Source organism: Epinephelus lanceolatus, chromosome 15 (assembly GCF_041903045.1).
Source record: "Epinephelus lanceolatus isolate andai-2023 chromosome 15, ASM4190304v1, whole genome shotgun sequence".
NCBI classification, from domain to species: Eukaryota; Metazoa; Chordata; class Actinopteri; order Perciformes; family Serranidae; genus Epinephelus; species Epinephelus lanceolatus.
In genome coordinates, this window is record NC_135748.1 from 39,421,009 (window position 1) to 39,438,898 (window position 17,890).

Sequence of the window (17,890 nt, forward strand, 5' to 3'; positions counted from 1 at the left end):
TACTCACATGTCATCTCTGCAGTCTGGAGGTTTCTTCAGTCGCTCTCCTTTGATCAGAAACTCATAGATCTCCGAGTTCTCCACGCCGGGGTATGGAGTCTGACCTCGGGTCATGATCTCCCACATCGTCACGCCAAACGCCCACTGAGACACACACACACAATCAGAGACAAATCGTATGTAAAGATTCAGCTGTCCTGTGTTGAGAGGTAAAGATACAGTGTGAAGTGAAGACAGGTGTGTGCAGGTGATGTAACAACAGGAACTGAGTGACTGTAGTTTGTCTGCTTCAGTTGGAGTTTTAGGATCATCACAGGAAACACTGTCTCTACATCAGCTGAAGAGACGCTCTGCTTCTTTACATCGTCCACTAAAGTTCAAACAAGCCAGAAAACTCAGCGAGTCATCAAAAACAAAAAAACACAAAGAGAACAGCATGTTGTATTTACAAGTGTATTACATAAAGTGTGTGTGTGTGTGTCTGTGTGATGTGTGATGTGTGTCAGTACCACGTCGCTCTGTGTGGTGTACACATTGTCGGCGAGACTCTCCAGAGCGATCCACTTGACAGGAAGTTTAGAGACGGAGCCCTGTCTGTAATAATCTCCACTGTAGATCTTCTTAGAGAGGCCGAAGTCCGCCACACACACCGTCATGTTCTCGTTCAGCCTGGAACACACACGCATTCAAATAGAACATAAAGAGTTAAACAAAAACACTGCTGAAATTAAACCTTTACATTTAAAATCAAGTTAATAAAAGTTTGAAAAATCAAAGTTTTTATTGTCTCTGTGTTTCGCTAATATTTATTTCGCTGTGTTTTGTTTCTTTATCGACCAAATCTCATTTAAGTTGTCGCTATTTTATTTCATTTTGTCGCTGAGATGCCTTCAGGAGCCCATCAGAGGTTTTTAAGACATTAGAAAAATCTCTGTTTTTATTTATTTTGTTTTTATTGATTAATACAAAATAACTCAACTGAGAAGCTGAAGTTTGAGAAAATTCAGAGAAAAAAAATTAGAAATATTCAAACTGAAACTCATGATTAAAGAAATAAAAACTAGTTTTTATCTGTATGTAAATGAGGGGGCGGGGCCTGAGAGACACCGTTCAGGTGTTTTTAATATTTGTAATGTTTCTGCGAGCTTATTGGTGGAGTGACTCACATGCAGTTTCGGGCAGCGAGGTCTCTGTGGATGATGCTCCTGCTGCTCAGGTACTCCATCCCCCGAGAGATGTCCAACATGAACTGCAGCAGCGTCTGCAGAGACAGGTCCTGGTGGAGGGACACAGAGAGACAAGTCTTCTAAGAGTCTAATGTATTTGCTCAGATTAATTTTAAGTCACTTTTCAACCATAAAATCAAACTTCATCCTAGTTTTAGCTTCTTAAATCTCACGATTTGCTGCCTTTCTTTGTCATTAATCTCAGTAACTGAATATTTTTGAGTTTAAAGTGGGATTTATACTTGTGTGGCAGACCCTACACCATAGCCTACGCCACTGTGAGCATTTATACTTAGCTTGGTGTGTCTGTGTCATTCTGCAGTTACACCTCCAAAACACTAGTCAACTGCAGGGTTTAATTGATTCAAACACACATTAAACACACATTAAACACACATTAAACATGGCTTAGTAGAGAGTTTCAAACACAAATCAGCTTCACTATAACTCGCAGCATTCACAGACAAGCACTTGTCTTTATCTGGACACATTTTCCCCACAAATATAATATGCTAACGTTATTAGCACAAGCCTATGGCATTTTACATTGTATAAATTAGCCTAGCAGCTAGCAGACTTTTCCTCTACTCATATGAAGCCAGGGACAACAGCAACATTTAACAAAGGTAACGTTACAAAATTCAGCTCTATTACAACTCACAAGGTTCACTGACAAAACAACTGTCTTATACTAAACACGTTTTCCAAACAAATACAACATGCTAACGTTATTAGCACAAGCCTATGGCATTTTACATTGTATAAATTAGCCTAGCAGCTAGCGGACTTTTCCTCTACACATATGAAGCCAGGGACAACAGCAACATTTAACAAAGGTAACGTTACAAAATTCAGCTCTATTACAGCTCACAAGGTTCACTGACAAAACAACTGTCTTATACTAAACACGTTTTCCAAACAAATACAACATGCTAACATTATTAGCACAAGCCTATGGCATTTTACATTGTATAAATTAGCCTAGCGACGAGCAGAGATTTCCTCTGCTCATATGAAGCCAGGATAAATCACACACAAGACTTAAAATGCTATTTTTGTGGAGGCTTTATTGTCTTCACAATTTATTGTTTCTTATCTGTGAAATTAAAGTAAATCAAAGCTTTGTTTCCACTGAGGGAAATGGTTTCAGCTTACAGAAACAGACAGGTCTGCGTCACCCTGAAGTGTAGATACACTTCTTGGGAGGTGCATGTCAGGCTACGCAAAAGGTAAGACGTAGGCTCTATGTTGACGCAGGGTCTATGCCGTAGGTACGGCATCGATTTGATGCGGAAGTATAAATCCCGCTTAAGACTGTTGGTCAAACTAAACTAAACATTTAAAGATGTCGCCTTGGATTTTCAAATGTTTTTACAGACCAACCTCTGAATGAATTAATCAAGAAAATAGTTGACAGATTATTAATAATGAAAAAGAAAATGAAAACAATTATTAGTTGCAGCTCTACTGTTGCCAGTTAAAATAAATAAATAAATTTGCGTAGATGAATATTCTACTATTAAAAGGAACAATTATTCTCAGTGAGCCTCTGGAAGACTTTTAATGTGAAACATCTGCAGGAAGTGTTTAACTGAAGTGGCTTAACGGTAACAAAAAAACAAAGTATAAAAGACTGCTGGTACAGTACACTGGTTAAACAAGTTGCTGCTGTACTGACATAAATAAACATCATACTCAGTTTATTCAGACATGTTAACATGGAGGAAGTGTTGAGAATGAACAAGTGAAGTTAAAGGTCTCAGATGAACACCTGGTTCTCTGTGAGGTGTTACTCATGAGGCTAAAACTTTAAAAATAAAACAGATCTTTTAGAGGCTGTCTTACAAATGGATGTTCTCCAAGTCGAGACAGCAGCAGGAACGTGTGTAGATCTCCATGTTTCATGAACGGAAGAACCACCATTGGGATTGGCAGCCGCTGACCAGGACGTCGGTGAAGACTCACTCCTATTGGAAGAGAAGAACTGTCAGTCAAACTGCCTGACCTTTGACCCCTGGTAATGCGATGTGTGTGTGTGTGTGTGTGTGTGTGTGTGTGTGTGTGTTACCGATTAACTGGATGACGTTGGGGTGGTGGAAGTCCTTCATGTAGGCCGCCTCCTTCAGACACTGCTCGATGTCACCTGACGAAGTGATGTCAGCTGCAGGAGGACACACACACACAGAGTTCATCCAATGACACTTCAACTAGCTTCAGCCTGAACAACTCAACCAACACTTCAACTGATTCTTGCGTTTAATGTGTGTTCAATGTGTGTTTTGAATCAACTAAACTTTACAGCAATTCACAGAAACCTCCACTGCCGACTAGTGTTTTGGAGGTGTAACTGCAGAGTGACACAGACACACCACACAAGTATAAATGCTCACAAAAGCATACGTGCGTAGAGCTGACGCACAACTATAAAGCCTTTGACGCTTTTACTATTTTCAGGTTACACGCTTCAACAGAGAGTCAAATTGCTTTTTCTATTTACAGTTCAACTGATATTCAAACTGCTCTTACTCTTAATTTAACTTACTCTTAAATCAATGAAGGCACTTCAACTACTTTGAGTGTTTACTCATCAAGTGACAGCCCCACTGCTTTTAACCTCAACCAACACTTCAACTGACGCTTGAGTTGATTTTACTGTTTACATTTCCACTGCTCTCACTCTTTGAAATCAAATATTGAATGTTTTTTATCTTACACTTCAACTGCTTTCAGTTTGTACTTTTTTTTACATACATATTTACACATGTTTAAATACACAACATTTTTATGCTTTAATGATTACACTTTGGTTTTTGGCTTTTACACTTCACATGACACCTCAGCTCCTTTCAGTGTTAACAACACCCTGACTGGCACTTCAACACTTCAGTTTCAAAATATTTCATGACATTTGGACTTGTTTACAGTGTTTACAGTGTAAATGAGCCCACTTCAGTTTTGTTCAGTATGCTGAGACTTGGCTTCGCTTCTGCTTCATCACCTTTTAAAACAATGAAACACCAAAGAAGAAGAAATGTCAGACTCACATTTCAGCACTTTTACCGCCACCTTCTGGACAGACGAGTCCTCCGTCTTCAGGAACGCCTCACGCACCGAGCCGAACTCACCTGCACAGGTAAACACACTTAACACTTGTAACCTGATTTCTATCAGACAGAGTTTAATCAGGCACATTTAAGCTTTCATTTTTAGACTTGAAACTTTCTGAAGCCAAATTATTTAAGTAAATCAAAGTAATACAGAAAGCTATTGACTGATTTGGTAAATTTGATTTTAAAATCATTCTTCAAGCAGAAAATCTAAAACATCGCTCTGGTTTTAGTTTCTTAAATGTCACAATTTTCTCCTTTTCTTTGTTTTATATCTCAGTAAACTGAATCTTCTTGAATTTGCTGGTAGACCACAACAAGACATTTGTCACTCTGGACTCTGGTAATTGATAAAGAGTATTTATCAATATCTTTATAGACCAAACATGTCCAGTTTATTAGGAACAGCTGGTTCAAACTGAGTTGGCCTGTACGTGAAGCTTTAAATCAAACTGACATTCAGAGAGTTTAAGGTGTGTCAGCACTTTGTGCGTGTTTCTGTTTTGTACACATACACACAGCAACACTGAGCCACGCCACCCCTGTGTATAACACACCCACACACACACACACACACACACACACTGACACAGATGTCAGTAAGGGTTAACAAAGTTCAGTTTTTATGCTCCACAGATCTTTTTTAAATCAGGGCTCAAATCTTTCCTTTTGCATTTAATAAAGTTAAACTATTGATTCATATCTTTACTGCACTGTAAGTTGTATTATTACTTATTACTTATTTACTTTGTTTTAATCCTTTTAGATCCTTTTGTGTTTTAATATCATTTTGTGTTTCTCGTCTTGTTGCCTTCATGTTTTATGTGAAACATTATGAATTGTCTCGTAGTTAAAAGCTGCTGAACACAAACTGCTTCCTGCTCCCACACACATCCAGCTACTAAGCTAAGCTAATGCTATGCTAATGCTAAGCTGGCCTTTTATCAGGTTTCTATAAAAACATTCAAAAGTCACCAAATCATCTGTTTAAAGTCTTAATGATCTGCTCTGAGCTCTTTGTGTGCAGAATAATTTCTATCTTCTCACCTTAATAAAACCTTTTTTTTAATTGACTGTGATTTTATTTTTTGATTTTTCAGTTTTTTGTTATTAGTTTCCAAAATTTGTCAAATCAGACACCAAATGTTGTTGGTTTTTTTTAAAGAACGAAGATAAAACAACTCCTCAAGTTAAAAATCTTGTTACCTGTTTGTTAGTTTGTTTTGTTACTATATAAAATAATATTAAGACTTGGTTTTAGGGTTCAGGTTAGAATTAGGTTTTGATCACAGTTAGGGTAAGGGGCTAGGGAATGCATTATGTCAATGAGGGTCCTCACAAAGATAGAAGTACAAGGATGTGTGTATGTGAGTGTGCTGTTGTGTTACCTTTCCCCAGCATGTGACCCAGTGTCAGCAGCCTCTCTGGGATTAGGACGTCCTGCAGTTTGTTCTTCAGGTCATCGTTTATACCGAGACTATCCACTGGAGGGAGACACACACACACACACACACACACACACACACACACACACACACACACACAGACGAAACTGTCAGACTCCTGATCGACAGTTTTAAAATATAGAATCTAAATCGATGCAGTGTAACCAGAGATACTGTCAGTTTTTATTCCACTCATTCTTCTTCCTTGTCAAAGCCTGCTGCCTGCATTACCCACAGTGCACCTCTCCCTTTGACAGCTATGTGATCGACTGTGCTGTGTTACCCAGAAACACAGAGGTCTCACTTCTTTCTAACTCCACACCTCCACATTTTTTTACTTTTCAAACTTGTAGTCTTCAGCCAACACTGACTCAAGTGACATCACTCGAGGACATTAATCAGACGTCACACATGAGTGACTAAAGACTTTATACTGCTGTTAATACACCTGGAGTGTGTCTCAAATCGCAGACTTCCCTTTGTACACTTAGGTGTGTGCACTGATTTCAACAGGGTGATGTCTCATCATACACTGCTGTTTTTGCACATACTGGAAGTGATGAAGGCTTTTTTTAACCACCATTTCTTCTTCTTCTTTGTCTTGTTTTTAAAAGGCGAATTACAAATAGACGGTGGAGCATTATTGCCAAAATTTGACTACTATCTCCGCCCCCATATATACACCAAAGTTTTGACACAACGCCAATGCTGATTAAAATATGCCACCATGGCTAGGAGCAAGTTAGCTAGCTTGCTAATGCAAAAGTTAGCTAGCAAGCTAACATTAGCACTGGCATTATTTTTTACAGTACCAAATCATTACAACGTCCATTCAGAGTGGACCCATGACCCACCAGTTGGGAATCACTGTTCTAAACCATCTGTACAAAGAGTTTGTCACGCTGCTAACCCAAATTAACATTTCTTTGTCTATTTATTTACATTATTTTGATGTTTTTAGTCGACCTCAGATTTGTGAAATGTTGCCCTATTTGTTAAGCATTTGTCTCGTTCTGACAATAAATGATAGTTTAAACCACAGTAACCTGTGGAGTATCTTCAACTTCTTTTCAGGGGCAAAAAACAGCCTTTAAACTTAAAGGAAATAATGATTTTAACTTTTTTAGATATTTATCGATATCAACTGATACAAATTTTTTTATTGTGATGATATTTTTAGCCATTTCGCCCAGCCCCAGTGTTTCGTTTACAAAGAATTAAATACAATCAATTAAATTAAATTATTTTGTTTATTATTTAGTATAATTTTCCTCGTAACGTCCAGTTATCGCCCGTGTTTTTGCCTTGTTCGAAGAAGCTACGTAACATCCACCTGTAAATTCTGTTGCAGGGGACGGCAAAAAGTTGTATTTTAACTTTGAACAGCAGTGTCGTCTACTGTTATTGCTGCCGATATTTTCAGCTGGACTCACCTAATCTGTCCTGCTCTTATCCACTAACATGATTCCCGGTTTGTCGTCTCCCTGACGCAGCATTATCAATCAGATTCAGAGTTACAGGAAGTCAGTGTGTTGTGTTGTTGTTGTTTTGTCAGATGAATGATCTAGTTGGGACGTAGAGGAGGCTTTGGAGTTGAGAGGTGAAGGACATTAACTCATTTTATTATGTGAACATGTGCTGTACTCTGTCCCTTATACGTGACCGTATTTCTACTGTAATTTAGTCTCATGCTCCTTTTTCATGTCTGATATGATGGTTGAGTTTTCACCTAAAAGGCTTTTAATTTATTTGCATTTATTATTAATGTGAATTTTCTTCATCCTCTTCATCTTCTTATCATCATTAGTAGTAGTATTTTATATAATGTCATATGTTCTAATCAGGAGAGTTCTTACATGTGTGTATAACCTGTTAAATGTATAAAATCAATAAAGAAATGTTGGCAGATGATCCGATTGGCTGAGAGGCAGCAGGTAAATACAGGTGAAGTCCTCCAATACAGGCAGCAGTGTTTCCTGTAAACAGAACGCTGAAGGACATTCTGACTCTGACTCAAACTTTACTGAATAAATTCTAGTTTTTAATGTTTATTTTTTGGCGGCACATCAACACGTCAGAGTCGCTGCAGAACCTCCCTGAGGACCATCATGTTTCTAAGTTTTCCTCCGCACACCAGTCAAGTTTCTCTCACAGTTTACAACCATGCGAAAACATGGATACTTCACACACAGAAGATCTATACAATCAGCACAGTTTCAAAATTAAAGTCACCAACTCAATGTCTAACCAAATACCACCAAAAACTAATCAGTTCATCGTTGAGTCCAGGTGAACATTTGTGTCGAATATAACCAAAATTCCTTTGAGGCATTCTTGAGGTATCGTGTTCACAAGGACGGACGGACAACTCAAAATCATAATGCCTTCGTCCACAGCTGTCGCCAGCGCAGAGGCATAAAAATGACAGTTTGTAAATCAATATAATCGTCAGACTCACATGTGGACTCCTGCAGCTCAACACAGTTTCTGTTGAAGGATCGAGCTGCCGTGAACGAGACGGAGCTCTCAGGACCTGGAGGCTTGAAGGCCGAACTGAACACAGACAGACAGACAGATACAGAGTTACAGCCTCTTTAAACTTCTCAGTATCAGTCTGGTGTTTTTCTACATGTTTATTATCAAACCTCGTATTCAGACTCAAACCAACAAATGAACATGAGGTCAGTTGGTAAATGTGTGTTAAATTTTTTGTACCCAAACTGCGTCTCTTTGCCGCGGCGGTGAGTGATGATGGTGAGCAGCAGTCCCACGATGGTGGCCACCAGCAGGCCGAGCAGCAGGCCGACCCACATGTGGCTCCGCTGCGCCTGGACCTGCACTGAGGGGTCGACCACATCACAGAGTCAGTCGATAAACTGAACACAGATCAAAGCAACATCACGTCTCTCAGGTGTGTTTGTTTACCTGAGGCGGGCAGCACCAGCACCGGGGGGCTCCAGGGTCCACAGCCCACGGAGGTGCACGCCGACACCTGGAAGGAGGCGTTGAAGAAGCGTCCTCCTCCTGACAGCTGAGCCCAGTTCTCCTTGAACAGCAGCGGCTCCTGTGCACAGAACATGATCATGTAGAGGAGTCAAAAATCCCTTTTACACTTTCTCAACAAGGTGTAAAAATCACTCCTTTATTCTGCCTTGCCGTTCTGTGTAAGGCTGTCATCACGATCTTGCGATGAAAGACAGCCTGGGATGCACTAAACTTAAAAGATTTATAAAATCTCACAGTCTGTGGGAGGCTTTTATGCACGATTCATATGTCTGCCTTAAAATCACACACTGGAGCGCCATGATGCCGCCATCCTTTGGTGCTGTGTAAAAATCCAAAGGTGAGATGAAGAACGGACTTCGTAGCGGCTTTATTATGTGATCTGTGTGAAAAGGGCTACAGTCTCCACCTGACCCACATCTGATCTGACAACTCACCCTTTGACCTCTCACCTGTGGCTCTCCTCCCAGAGTCCACTGCACCTTGTAGGCCAACAGTTTCCCCTGCAGCTCCTCCTCCTGCAGCGGAGCCCACTTCAGAGCCAGCTGCTGCTCCGACAGCTCAAACGTCAGGTTCCTGGGGGCCGCCGACGGCACTGAGGACCACAGGGTTAAATATTGACGTTATTATACAGCAGTGATGATGATGATGATGATGATGTAGTGACACTCGAGTGTTCACTGATGATCAACAGTTTATTTTACATCATAGTGTTAAAGAGAAACTGTTTAACATGCAGCTCTCTGTCTCTGATCATCTTCAGCTTCTTCCTTCGGACTCAATGAACCTCCTGAAGCATCAGATCCGTCTCATGTGGCCTGAATGTGTCGGACAGACTGCGGCTGGTCTGAGGTCAGTGTCCAGTCAGCCTGCAGGGGGCGCTGCACAGAGAGCCCGCAGGCTGCAGCACAGTCCTTTCATATGGATCGAGGCCACAGACAAAAGCTGATTGTACGGAGAGGACTGGAATTTACTGGAGCCCATCCAGCTGGACCCAACACACAACAAACACACAAATACACAACACCAACAACAAACCAGCTCTCAGCTCAGAGAAAACAGGAAACCAACAGACAGCAGGATCTCTGTGGTTCACTCTCATTGAAACTTTTCATGCTTTCTGTGGAAATAAAATATTTATTCAAACTGTTTAAACTGGTTCCCAGTTTGATGCCGTTTCTCCACTGGTGTGTTCACTCCTTGTGTGTGTGTATTCATAAATATGTGCCTTAAATGTTCTGTGAGTAACTTTCAGAAAATCCTTTTTATTAGGGACCCCTCTCTCTGCTGTGAACGAGCACCTGGGCATCAATTAAATCAGTGACAAACATGAGACAGTGATCGACTGTCATTATGTTGATAAAATGCTGTAAAATTAATTACAATCATATTTATAATAATGTTATTTTTTTGTAATGTTCCTATATTTCATTTGGACCATTGGCTCCACGCAGAACCCCCAAAATTACATCATTTATCACAGTCAGAAACTCTAATAACAGAAATTATTGTTGGATTTTCAAATTTACGACGGTCCACAAACACATCATAGGGTTTCCCACACATTCATTTATCTGTGGCGCCCGCCACAATCAAAACATCTGCCGTCACAAATAGATTTTCTATTTTTGGAGCTGGACCGATCTTTCGGGGGGTTGTTTAAATATATATACCATTCCATATTTATAGCACCACACTGTTGGAGCACAGAGCGTCTCTTGGCACAGACGGAGCAGCAGAACGTCAGGAGCGTTGAAAGTGAAACTTAAAAGTTCACTCTCCTGAATTGATCTAAACTTGCCTCTGCAGCAGCTGCCTCTCACATCTATTAATCTGACCAATCAGCTCTGAACAGACCGACAGATCAAATATCATAAAGTGCTGCAGAGGAAACAAGAAAAAAGAACTCATGAAGAGCTTTGCCTGCGCTGCGTTCATGGACCCACAAAAACGTTTGTATTAAAAGATGGGACATAGAATGATACAAAGGGACACACACATTTAAAAGAACGTTTTTTTAGTATTGAATGATCCAAACCTTAGAGCACGATTATACCCTGAACTTGGCCAAACCTAAGATTGAAAACATGCATATGAAGGTTTTTTTCATGTTGAATGGTCAGTATGTTGTGTGATGTCGTCTCTCACCTGACTCAGGCGTCAGGAAGTGAAGCCAGGGGCTGAAGGGCGACGCCCCCACCTCGTTCACACAGGACACTCTGACGCTGTAGTTGGAGTGACTCCTCAAACCAGACAGGACCTGGAGGTGAGGAGGAACCTGAAACTCCTGCTGAGGGAGGTCCGACCTCCGCACTGAACGCCTCGACAGCTGAGGAGGAGAAGGAGATTTAAACAGCTGCTGATTGATATCATTTTGTGATTGATTGATTTACGATCAGTCCATTGTGTGTGTGTGTGTGTGTGTGTGTGTGTTACCTGGAGGACGCAGGTGGACAGCTCAGAGTGTCCTGTGAATCCTGGTTTCCATGACAATGTGACGTTGTTGTCCACCATCCTCAGGACCTGCAGCCCGACCGGTGCTGCCGGCAACACTGAGACAGAGACCCCGCCCCCCTCAGAGAGTCATCATCCAATCACAGCTCAGCAATAACCACAGTGACCGGTCACATGACGTCAGCAGTAAAAGACAAACTGACCTTTAATGTGGACAGTTCCTGTTCTGGAGACGGAGATCCCTCTGGTGTTCTTCGCTTCACAGTAAAACTTCACACTGCTGTTCACTCCTACAGACAGACAGACAGACAGACAGACAGACAGACAGAGACATTAAATCTTCAATACTTTGTGTATTAGATATTTTTCTGCACAATGAGAACGAAAGACCGCTAGACGCTAGGCTAATTTATACAATGTAAAATACCATAGGCTTGTGCTAATAACGTTAGCATGTTGTATTTGTGGGGAAAATGTGTCCAGATAAAGACAAGTGTTTGTCTGTGAATGCTGTGAGTTATAGTGAAGCTGATTTGTGTTTGAAACTGTCTCTATTAAGCCATGTTTAATGTGTGTTTAAAAAAAAGTGTGTTTGAGGACAGAGATATGGGGGTCCACGTAAAACTCCTGGTCTACAGGGCTGTTGTCCTCCCTACCTGTCCTACCTACTGTATGGAGCTGAGACTTGGACCACCTGTGGCAGGCACCTGAGAGCCCTGCAACAATACCATCAGAGATGCACCAACATCAGCGTTCAGGAGGAAGCAAACATGACCAGCATCACCACCATGATAACACCGCACCAACTTCCATGTACAGGCCATGTCATCTGCACATCTGACACATGACTGCCCAAACAGACCCTGTACTCCCAGCTGAGGCAATGTCAGCGAGCCCCTGGTGGGCAAAAAACTGCTTCAAGGACATTATCAAAAATCCATCCATCCAACCATTTTCATGCACTCATCCGGGGCCTAGTCATGGGGGCAGCAGGCTGAGCAAAGCACTCCAGACGTCCCTCTCTCCAGCAACACTTTCCAGCTCCTCCTGGGGGACCCCAAGGTGTTCCCAGGCCAGATGAGATATATAATCCCTCCAGTGTGTTCTGGGTCTGCCCTGGGGCCTCCTACCAGTGGGACGTGCTGCCCAAAATAATCAAAACTAATCTAAAAAATATTCCACATCACTCTGAGCAACTGAGAGCACACTTCACTTGATGGGCACTGCATGAAGACATCTATACAGGAAGGTGCTGCACATGAAACAGAACTCAAATGCGCCGCAGAGACAAAGCGACAACACTGCAAGAACAGGCTCAACCACCATGACGTTATCCTGCTCCTGCTGCACCAACATATGTGGATTGCTGCCTCTGCAGCCATCTGTAGACCCACAATTAGACAAGCCATCATGGAGGACAGTCATACTTGTCTGGAGTGACTGTGGATGATGATGACTGTGTGTTACAGTGCGTGTGTGAAGGTCAAACTGTTCATACAAATCGCCCCTGGTGGGATTTATAGTCTGAATCTGAATCTGCAGATTGTGGCATTAGTGTTCTCTTCACGTCTTTGATGTTCTGACAGTCACAGCACATCTCTAAAATCTGTCACAGTCATAAACTCGTTCTTCACGTGAATGAATCTTTATCATAACTCAGCTCAGTCGGAGCCGTGCTGCAGCTGCTCCACGACATCCTGATCACAGCTGTGATGTCACCATGATGATTAATAACCGAGATCAGTTTAACTCTGATGTATATCTAAGATACAACTTCCTGTAAAAAGACACATCTCACTGACAGGAAACACTGCCGGTGTGTGTGTGTGTGTGTGTTTCCAGGAACAGACTGATGTGGAACAGGATCCTCCAATCAGCAGCAGCAGCTCAGATGATGTCATCCTGCATATAGGCAATCAATATTGCTGAGTGTGCGTGTGTGTGTAGCTGAATTCAACGTATAGTCTGCTCCGCTGGAATGTCATCGCTAGGCAACAGCTGGAATGCATATGTACTTCCTGTCAGATGATGTCACTCACATAAGCTGCATCCAAACTCACACACTGTGCTCCACATACCCAGCATGTGCACTGGAACATACTTCGGTGTGAATGAACAGTAGTGTCATCCTGAGGGAATCTTTACAGGTAAGAGATGCGTAACCATGGCAACCCGTGCCAACCTTAGCTCTAATGGTAGCTTAAGAATAATTCGTAAGTAAAATCAGTTATCCTGGAGGCAGCTTGTCCAAACATCAGTTCAGCAGTACAAATCTTACACTTAAACCAATGCATAATTGACGTTACAGAACATCTTGGTTGCTGTTCGTCATGAAGGTTGTGGACACTAGCGACACTATGATGTCATAAAGACGATGTCATTCATCAGCTTTCATAAAAACATAAACTCAAACCTTAACGGTCTAACAGTGTCAGACTGAACCAGCTCCACCCGTCAGGAGTGACCTTTGGCTTAATTCAAACGCTCACATGCGTCTGACTCACACAGCTCAGCATGCTCTGTGTGTGTGTGTGTGTGTGTGAACATAAATACATTACAGTGAGGCAATATCCCTTTCACTGACAGCACACACACACCCACATACACACAGTGACTCAGTAATTGATCAGAAGCAAAGACAGAAACAGGAAGAGAGACAATCACCTGTACCAGTGGTTCTCAGCCAGAGGTCTGGGGACCCTCGGGGGTCACTGAGGGAGTGAACGATGTGTTATAGTTTATATTCACTGTTTACTTCACCATAGCAGTGAGACCAGTGTGAGAGTCATGAGAGAGACTATTCTGATCACAGGTTTCACTTCCTCAGGGTTCCCAACACATTCATTTACATCAGCATCTGAACCACATATTGATTTTCTACTGCTGGAGCTCCACTGTTCACCCAGAGTGCTGCTGGAAGTGTGTACATATATATACATATATATATATGCATATGTACATGTATTTAGTTATTCAGAGCCCACACTCTCAGAGCGCAGATCGACTCTGGGCACAGACGCAGCAGCAGAATGTGAAACTTAACTGTTTATTAATTCATACCTTAATAGAACTCTCTATTAGATGACAGTGCTCCCACTTTGGTGTTTTCCCTCTTTACTTAAGGTGAAACCAGCTGCGTTCCCGTGGAAACCATGCACCCCACACCCTGCAGCGCTGGGTATGAAAGTTTGCTGTCACTCGCCTCTGCAGCAGCTGCTCCTCTAATCCCTCAATCAACACTCACATTCACACCTACGGACAAGAGTCACCAATTGACCTGCATGTCTTTGGACTGCGGGAGGAAGCTGCAAACTCCACACAGAAGGGCTCCCTCACCCCGAGTTCAACTGTGAGCCCACCATTGGGCGCTGATTTACACCAGTGTTCTCTCTTCCTTCTGCTATCTGTGTGTTACCGTTTCCAGATCCCCTTCACTACAGAAAACAACAACCTCTGAGTTAACGACCCACAGGCTGAAAATGTCACGTTTTGATGAAGACTTGAATCGTGCAGTGAGGCATGGCTGCTTTGTTGTTTCAGTAAAATGTTGTTAAGATCTACAACGAATAAAACAACTTGTGAACGCACCTCAGGAGAGACCAGACTCTGTCGTGATGTTGATCTGACACGGCCAGTCGGAGTTGATTAGTCACGTCTTTTTAACGTGGCAGCTTCATGCACCGGTGACACTGACCATGACGCCAGTGTACTGATCCATGTCACACAAGCTTCTGTGATATCGTCATAATATTGATCTGTTATAGCCACAGACAGACAGCAAATCATCTGTGGTTATAACAGGTCCACTGAGCATCTCCAGAGCTTAAGAACAGTCAGGCTTCACCTCCAGGGCTCCGATTCTCAGATCATGTTAGCCTGTTTTTTATCAATCAGAATTGAATGTCTGTTTTGTTTTGTGGGGCCATTTTAATGACAGCGCTCGCTCGCCTCCTAAACTGCAAATGTTTCACCAAAACAAGCGACGCTATTTTGCAAAAACACTGTTGCTGCATCCTGGCCAAGTGGACATTAGAGGAACTGCAGTTTTTGGTACTTCACGTTGGCTTCATTTTTCCGAGTGACCTGCCCACCATAACCTACACGTTAATCCACAACAGTCCCCCTCGCTCCATGTCCCGGAAGGGGAAGCTATGAAGAAGATGCTAAGTTAGCGTTTAGCTTACTATGAAGTATCAGGTTGACACTATCCACACCACTGTTGAGATTTTCCATCATTTATGACACAACGCTTCTCCACCATTGACAAGGTATTTTGGCGGTCTGTGTTTTCACTGTTATAAGATATCTTGTGAAATAGAAAAGCACTGCCGTGGTGCCACTTTTGTTGCCACTCTTGCCACTTTTTACTCGACAAACCTCCAAATTCAGACGATACAGAATGCAGCAGCCCCATCAGGGAGGGAAGATGTCTCATTCTGAGGCTCTATAAACCAAATAACCAGAGGGTGCAGCACAGCGAAGAGGCAGACTGCAGCTTATCTTGACGTCATCCACAACAGACTTACAAACAACCATCACAAAGACCATCTGTGAATTATATGTTTCCAGAGGGCACAGTCAGAGAGCACTGTTATTACAAACTGCTGTAATTATGTTTGTGAGCTTAAAAGTCAGAAACACCAGATCAAGTTCAAACTGACTCCGTGGCAGAAAATCAACGTCTACAAACTTTGTACTGACTCAGAGAGATTCTGCTGCTGATCACCTGAGATCATTCATATAACAGGAAGTCAAGTCATCTGACGTTCACATCAGGACAATGATTATTACGTTACTGTAAAGTTGTTCATACAGAGAGAAGTGAAGTGTTCTTAAATCAGACAGATTAAAACCAGAACGGTCCAAATCTGAACAGCAGGTGGAGAAACACTGGATCCTACGTTTCCCATAATGCACCTATTTGTGCATCTCTGCCTTGTAAACAGCCTCGTCTTCATCGCACACTGAGAGCAGGAGATGTTCTGACCTTGGACGTGGAGGACGGAGGGGGACGGTCTGGGCTCTCCCTCCTGGACTCCACCCAGCCACCACAGCACCTCCACAGGCTCGGGGGGGCCGACGGCAGCACAGGTGAGGTTGAAGGGGACGTTTGGGAACGTGGCCACGTCCTGCGGCTCCTGGATGAAGTGAGGGACACCTGCAGGAGACAGAAAGCAGGAGTGCATGATGGGAAATCTGCTGTGAGGAGGAAACAACTCTGAGACAAGAAGAAGAAAAAAATCGATGCAGATAAGACGCAGCAGTGATGGAGGTGCATTCAGGGTCACACAGGAGGACTGGTTGTCAAGGTTCGCACTTCCAAATCAATTTACATTTGGATGAAAATTAGGACAAAACAAAATTTAGGAGCGGGAACCAGAACAGAACTTATTCTATATCGGTTGAAAAGCTGTATTAGAGGCGTTCACTGACTTCAAATGTAAACAGATAAACAGGTGGTGCGTTCAGGGTCCTCACCTTCCACTGTGATCCAGGCTCGTTCAGAGGAGAACGTCAGGTCGTGGAACTCAACCTCACACCAGTACTGACCCGCGTCCTGCTGCTGGACCGACTTCACACTGGAGACACAAACACACAGAACATCAGAACCTCAACAGGAACCAGACACACTTAGTCAGAGTGTTCACAGTGTGCTAAAGCAGTGGTTCCCAACTGGTGGGTCACGGTCCAAAAGTGGGTAGTGGACCCAATCTGAATGGATGGCAAGTGACTCACGAACGTGTCATGTTTGTAAAAAAACGCATTTCATTTTTAAAAAATTTCCTGCGCAGAACTTTTATTTTGAAGTGCCGTGCAAACTGGCTCGACGACATGGCCGAACGCAAGCATGACGCTGAATATATTAAACTCAGCCCCTAGATATATCTCTGACATGCTTGAGACATATGAACCTTCTAGGACCCTGAGGACATCTGGGGCCGCCCACTGATCATCCTGAGAGTCACAGCAAAACACGGTGATGCAGCGTTTTGTTATCACGCAGCACAAACCTGGAATAACCTCCCAGATGTTAGACAGCCCCGACTCTGAACACTTCTAAGTCAAAGCTACAAACTTTCCTCTTTACACTGCCTACTTCTGTATCCTTCATAATGTTGCATTTCATTGCTGTGTAAAGCACTTTGAGTTGCCCTTGTGTATAAAATGTGCTGTACAAATAAAGCTGCCTTGCCCATGGCCGTAGGCTTTATCTGATAAGATAGCACAGGATTCCTTCAAAGTTAAACCAAGTGAGTGGGTTTCAAACACCTCACTCAAAGCTTTAAAAATGAGATGATGTTTCTCAGGCAAGTTCTGCAGCCTCTTTCTTTCTGTGATGAACATCAGAGATAATGAGACGTCACACTGAATGAGGTCAACATGTGTTTCATGTCTGTGTGTTTCATTTTACTGAAGGATGAAGAAGAGGAGGAGCGTCAAAGATGTGTCAAAGTTCCAGTGTGTGAAATAACAGTCAGGTCTGCAGATTACAACCAGATGAAATGTCTCCTGGTTAAAATTCTTTGTGTTCATTATTCAGGAGGTTTTTATCGGTAGCCCAACTATCCACAGAGCTCTCTTCCTCTCCAAACTAAATGGACCAGGTGATTTAAACCAGTAAAAACACTTAATAAAACAGTTTCATGTTTCAAAT

General features: G+C 42.5%; 1 protein-coding gene and 1 long non-coding RNA gene across 3 annotated transcripts in view; one reads left to right on the forward strand and one right to left on the reverse strand.

Moving 5' to 3' along the window:
- Window positions 1–17,890, reverse strand: part of tyro3 (TYRO3 protein tyrosine kinase) — a 41,284-nt gene that overhangs the window by 7,520 nt on the left and 15,874 nt on the right. The window contains exons 3-18 of one of the 2 annotated variants that reach the window (XM_033641804.2): window positions 16,714–16,814; window positions 16,223–16,393; window positions 11,439–11,525; window positions 11,218–11,333; window positions 10,930–11,110; window positions 9,234–9,376; window positions 8,704–8,842; window positions 8,494–8,617; window positions 8,237–8,331; window positions 5,722–5,817; window positions 4,271–4,351; window positions 3,295–3,387; window positions 3,072–3,193; window positions 1,167–1,276; window positions 510–669; window positions 8–144 (exon numbers count right to left, since the gene is read on the reverse strand). In XM_033641804.2, the coding sequence (XP_033497695.1) occupies window positions 8–144; window positions 510–669; window positions 1,167–1,276; window positions 3,072–3,193; window positions 3,295–3,387; window positions 4,271–4,351; window positions 5,722–5,817; window positions 8,237–8,331; window positions 8,494–8,617; window positions 8,704–8,842; window positions 9,234–9,376; window positions 10,930–11,110; window positions 11,218–11,333; window positions 11,439–11,525; window positions 16,223–16,393; window positions 16,714–16,814 (1,956 nt within the window). Of the gene's footprint in view, window positions 1–7; window positions 145–509; window positions 670–1,166; window positions 1,277–3,071; window positions 3,194–3,294; window positions 3,388–4,270; window positions 4,352–5,721; window positions 5,818–8,236; window positions 8,332–8,493; window positions 8,618–8,703; window positions 8,843–9,218; window positions 9,377–10,929; window positions 11,111–11,217; window positions 11,334–11,438; window positions 11,526–16,222; window positions 16,394–16,713; window positions 16,815–17,890 lie in introns of both variants that reach the window. The other variant, XM_078175344.1, reaches the window with a different exon arrangement.
- LOC144467043 (uncharacterized) lies at window positions 13,295–14,822 on the forward strand. Its single transcript, XR_013493417.1, has 2 exons — window positions 13,295–13,382; window positions 14,359–14,822. It is a non-coding gene; the product is annotated as an uncharacterized LOC144467043 (long non-coding RNA).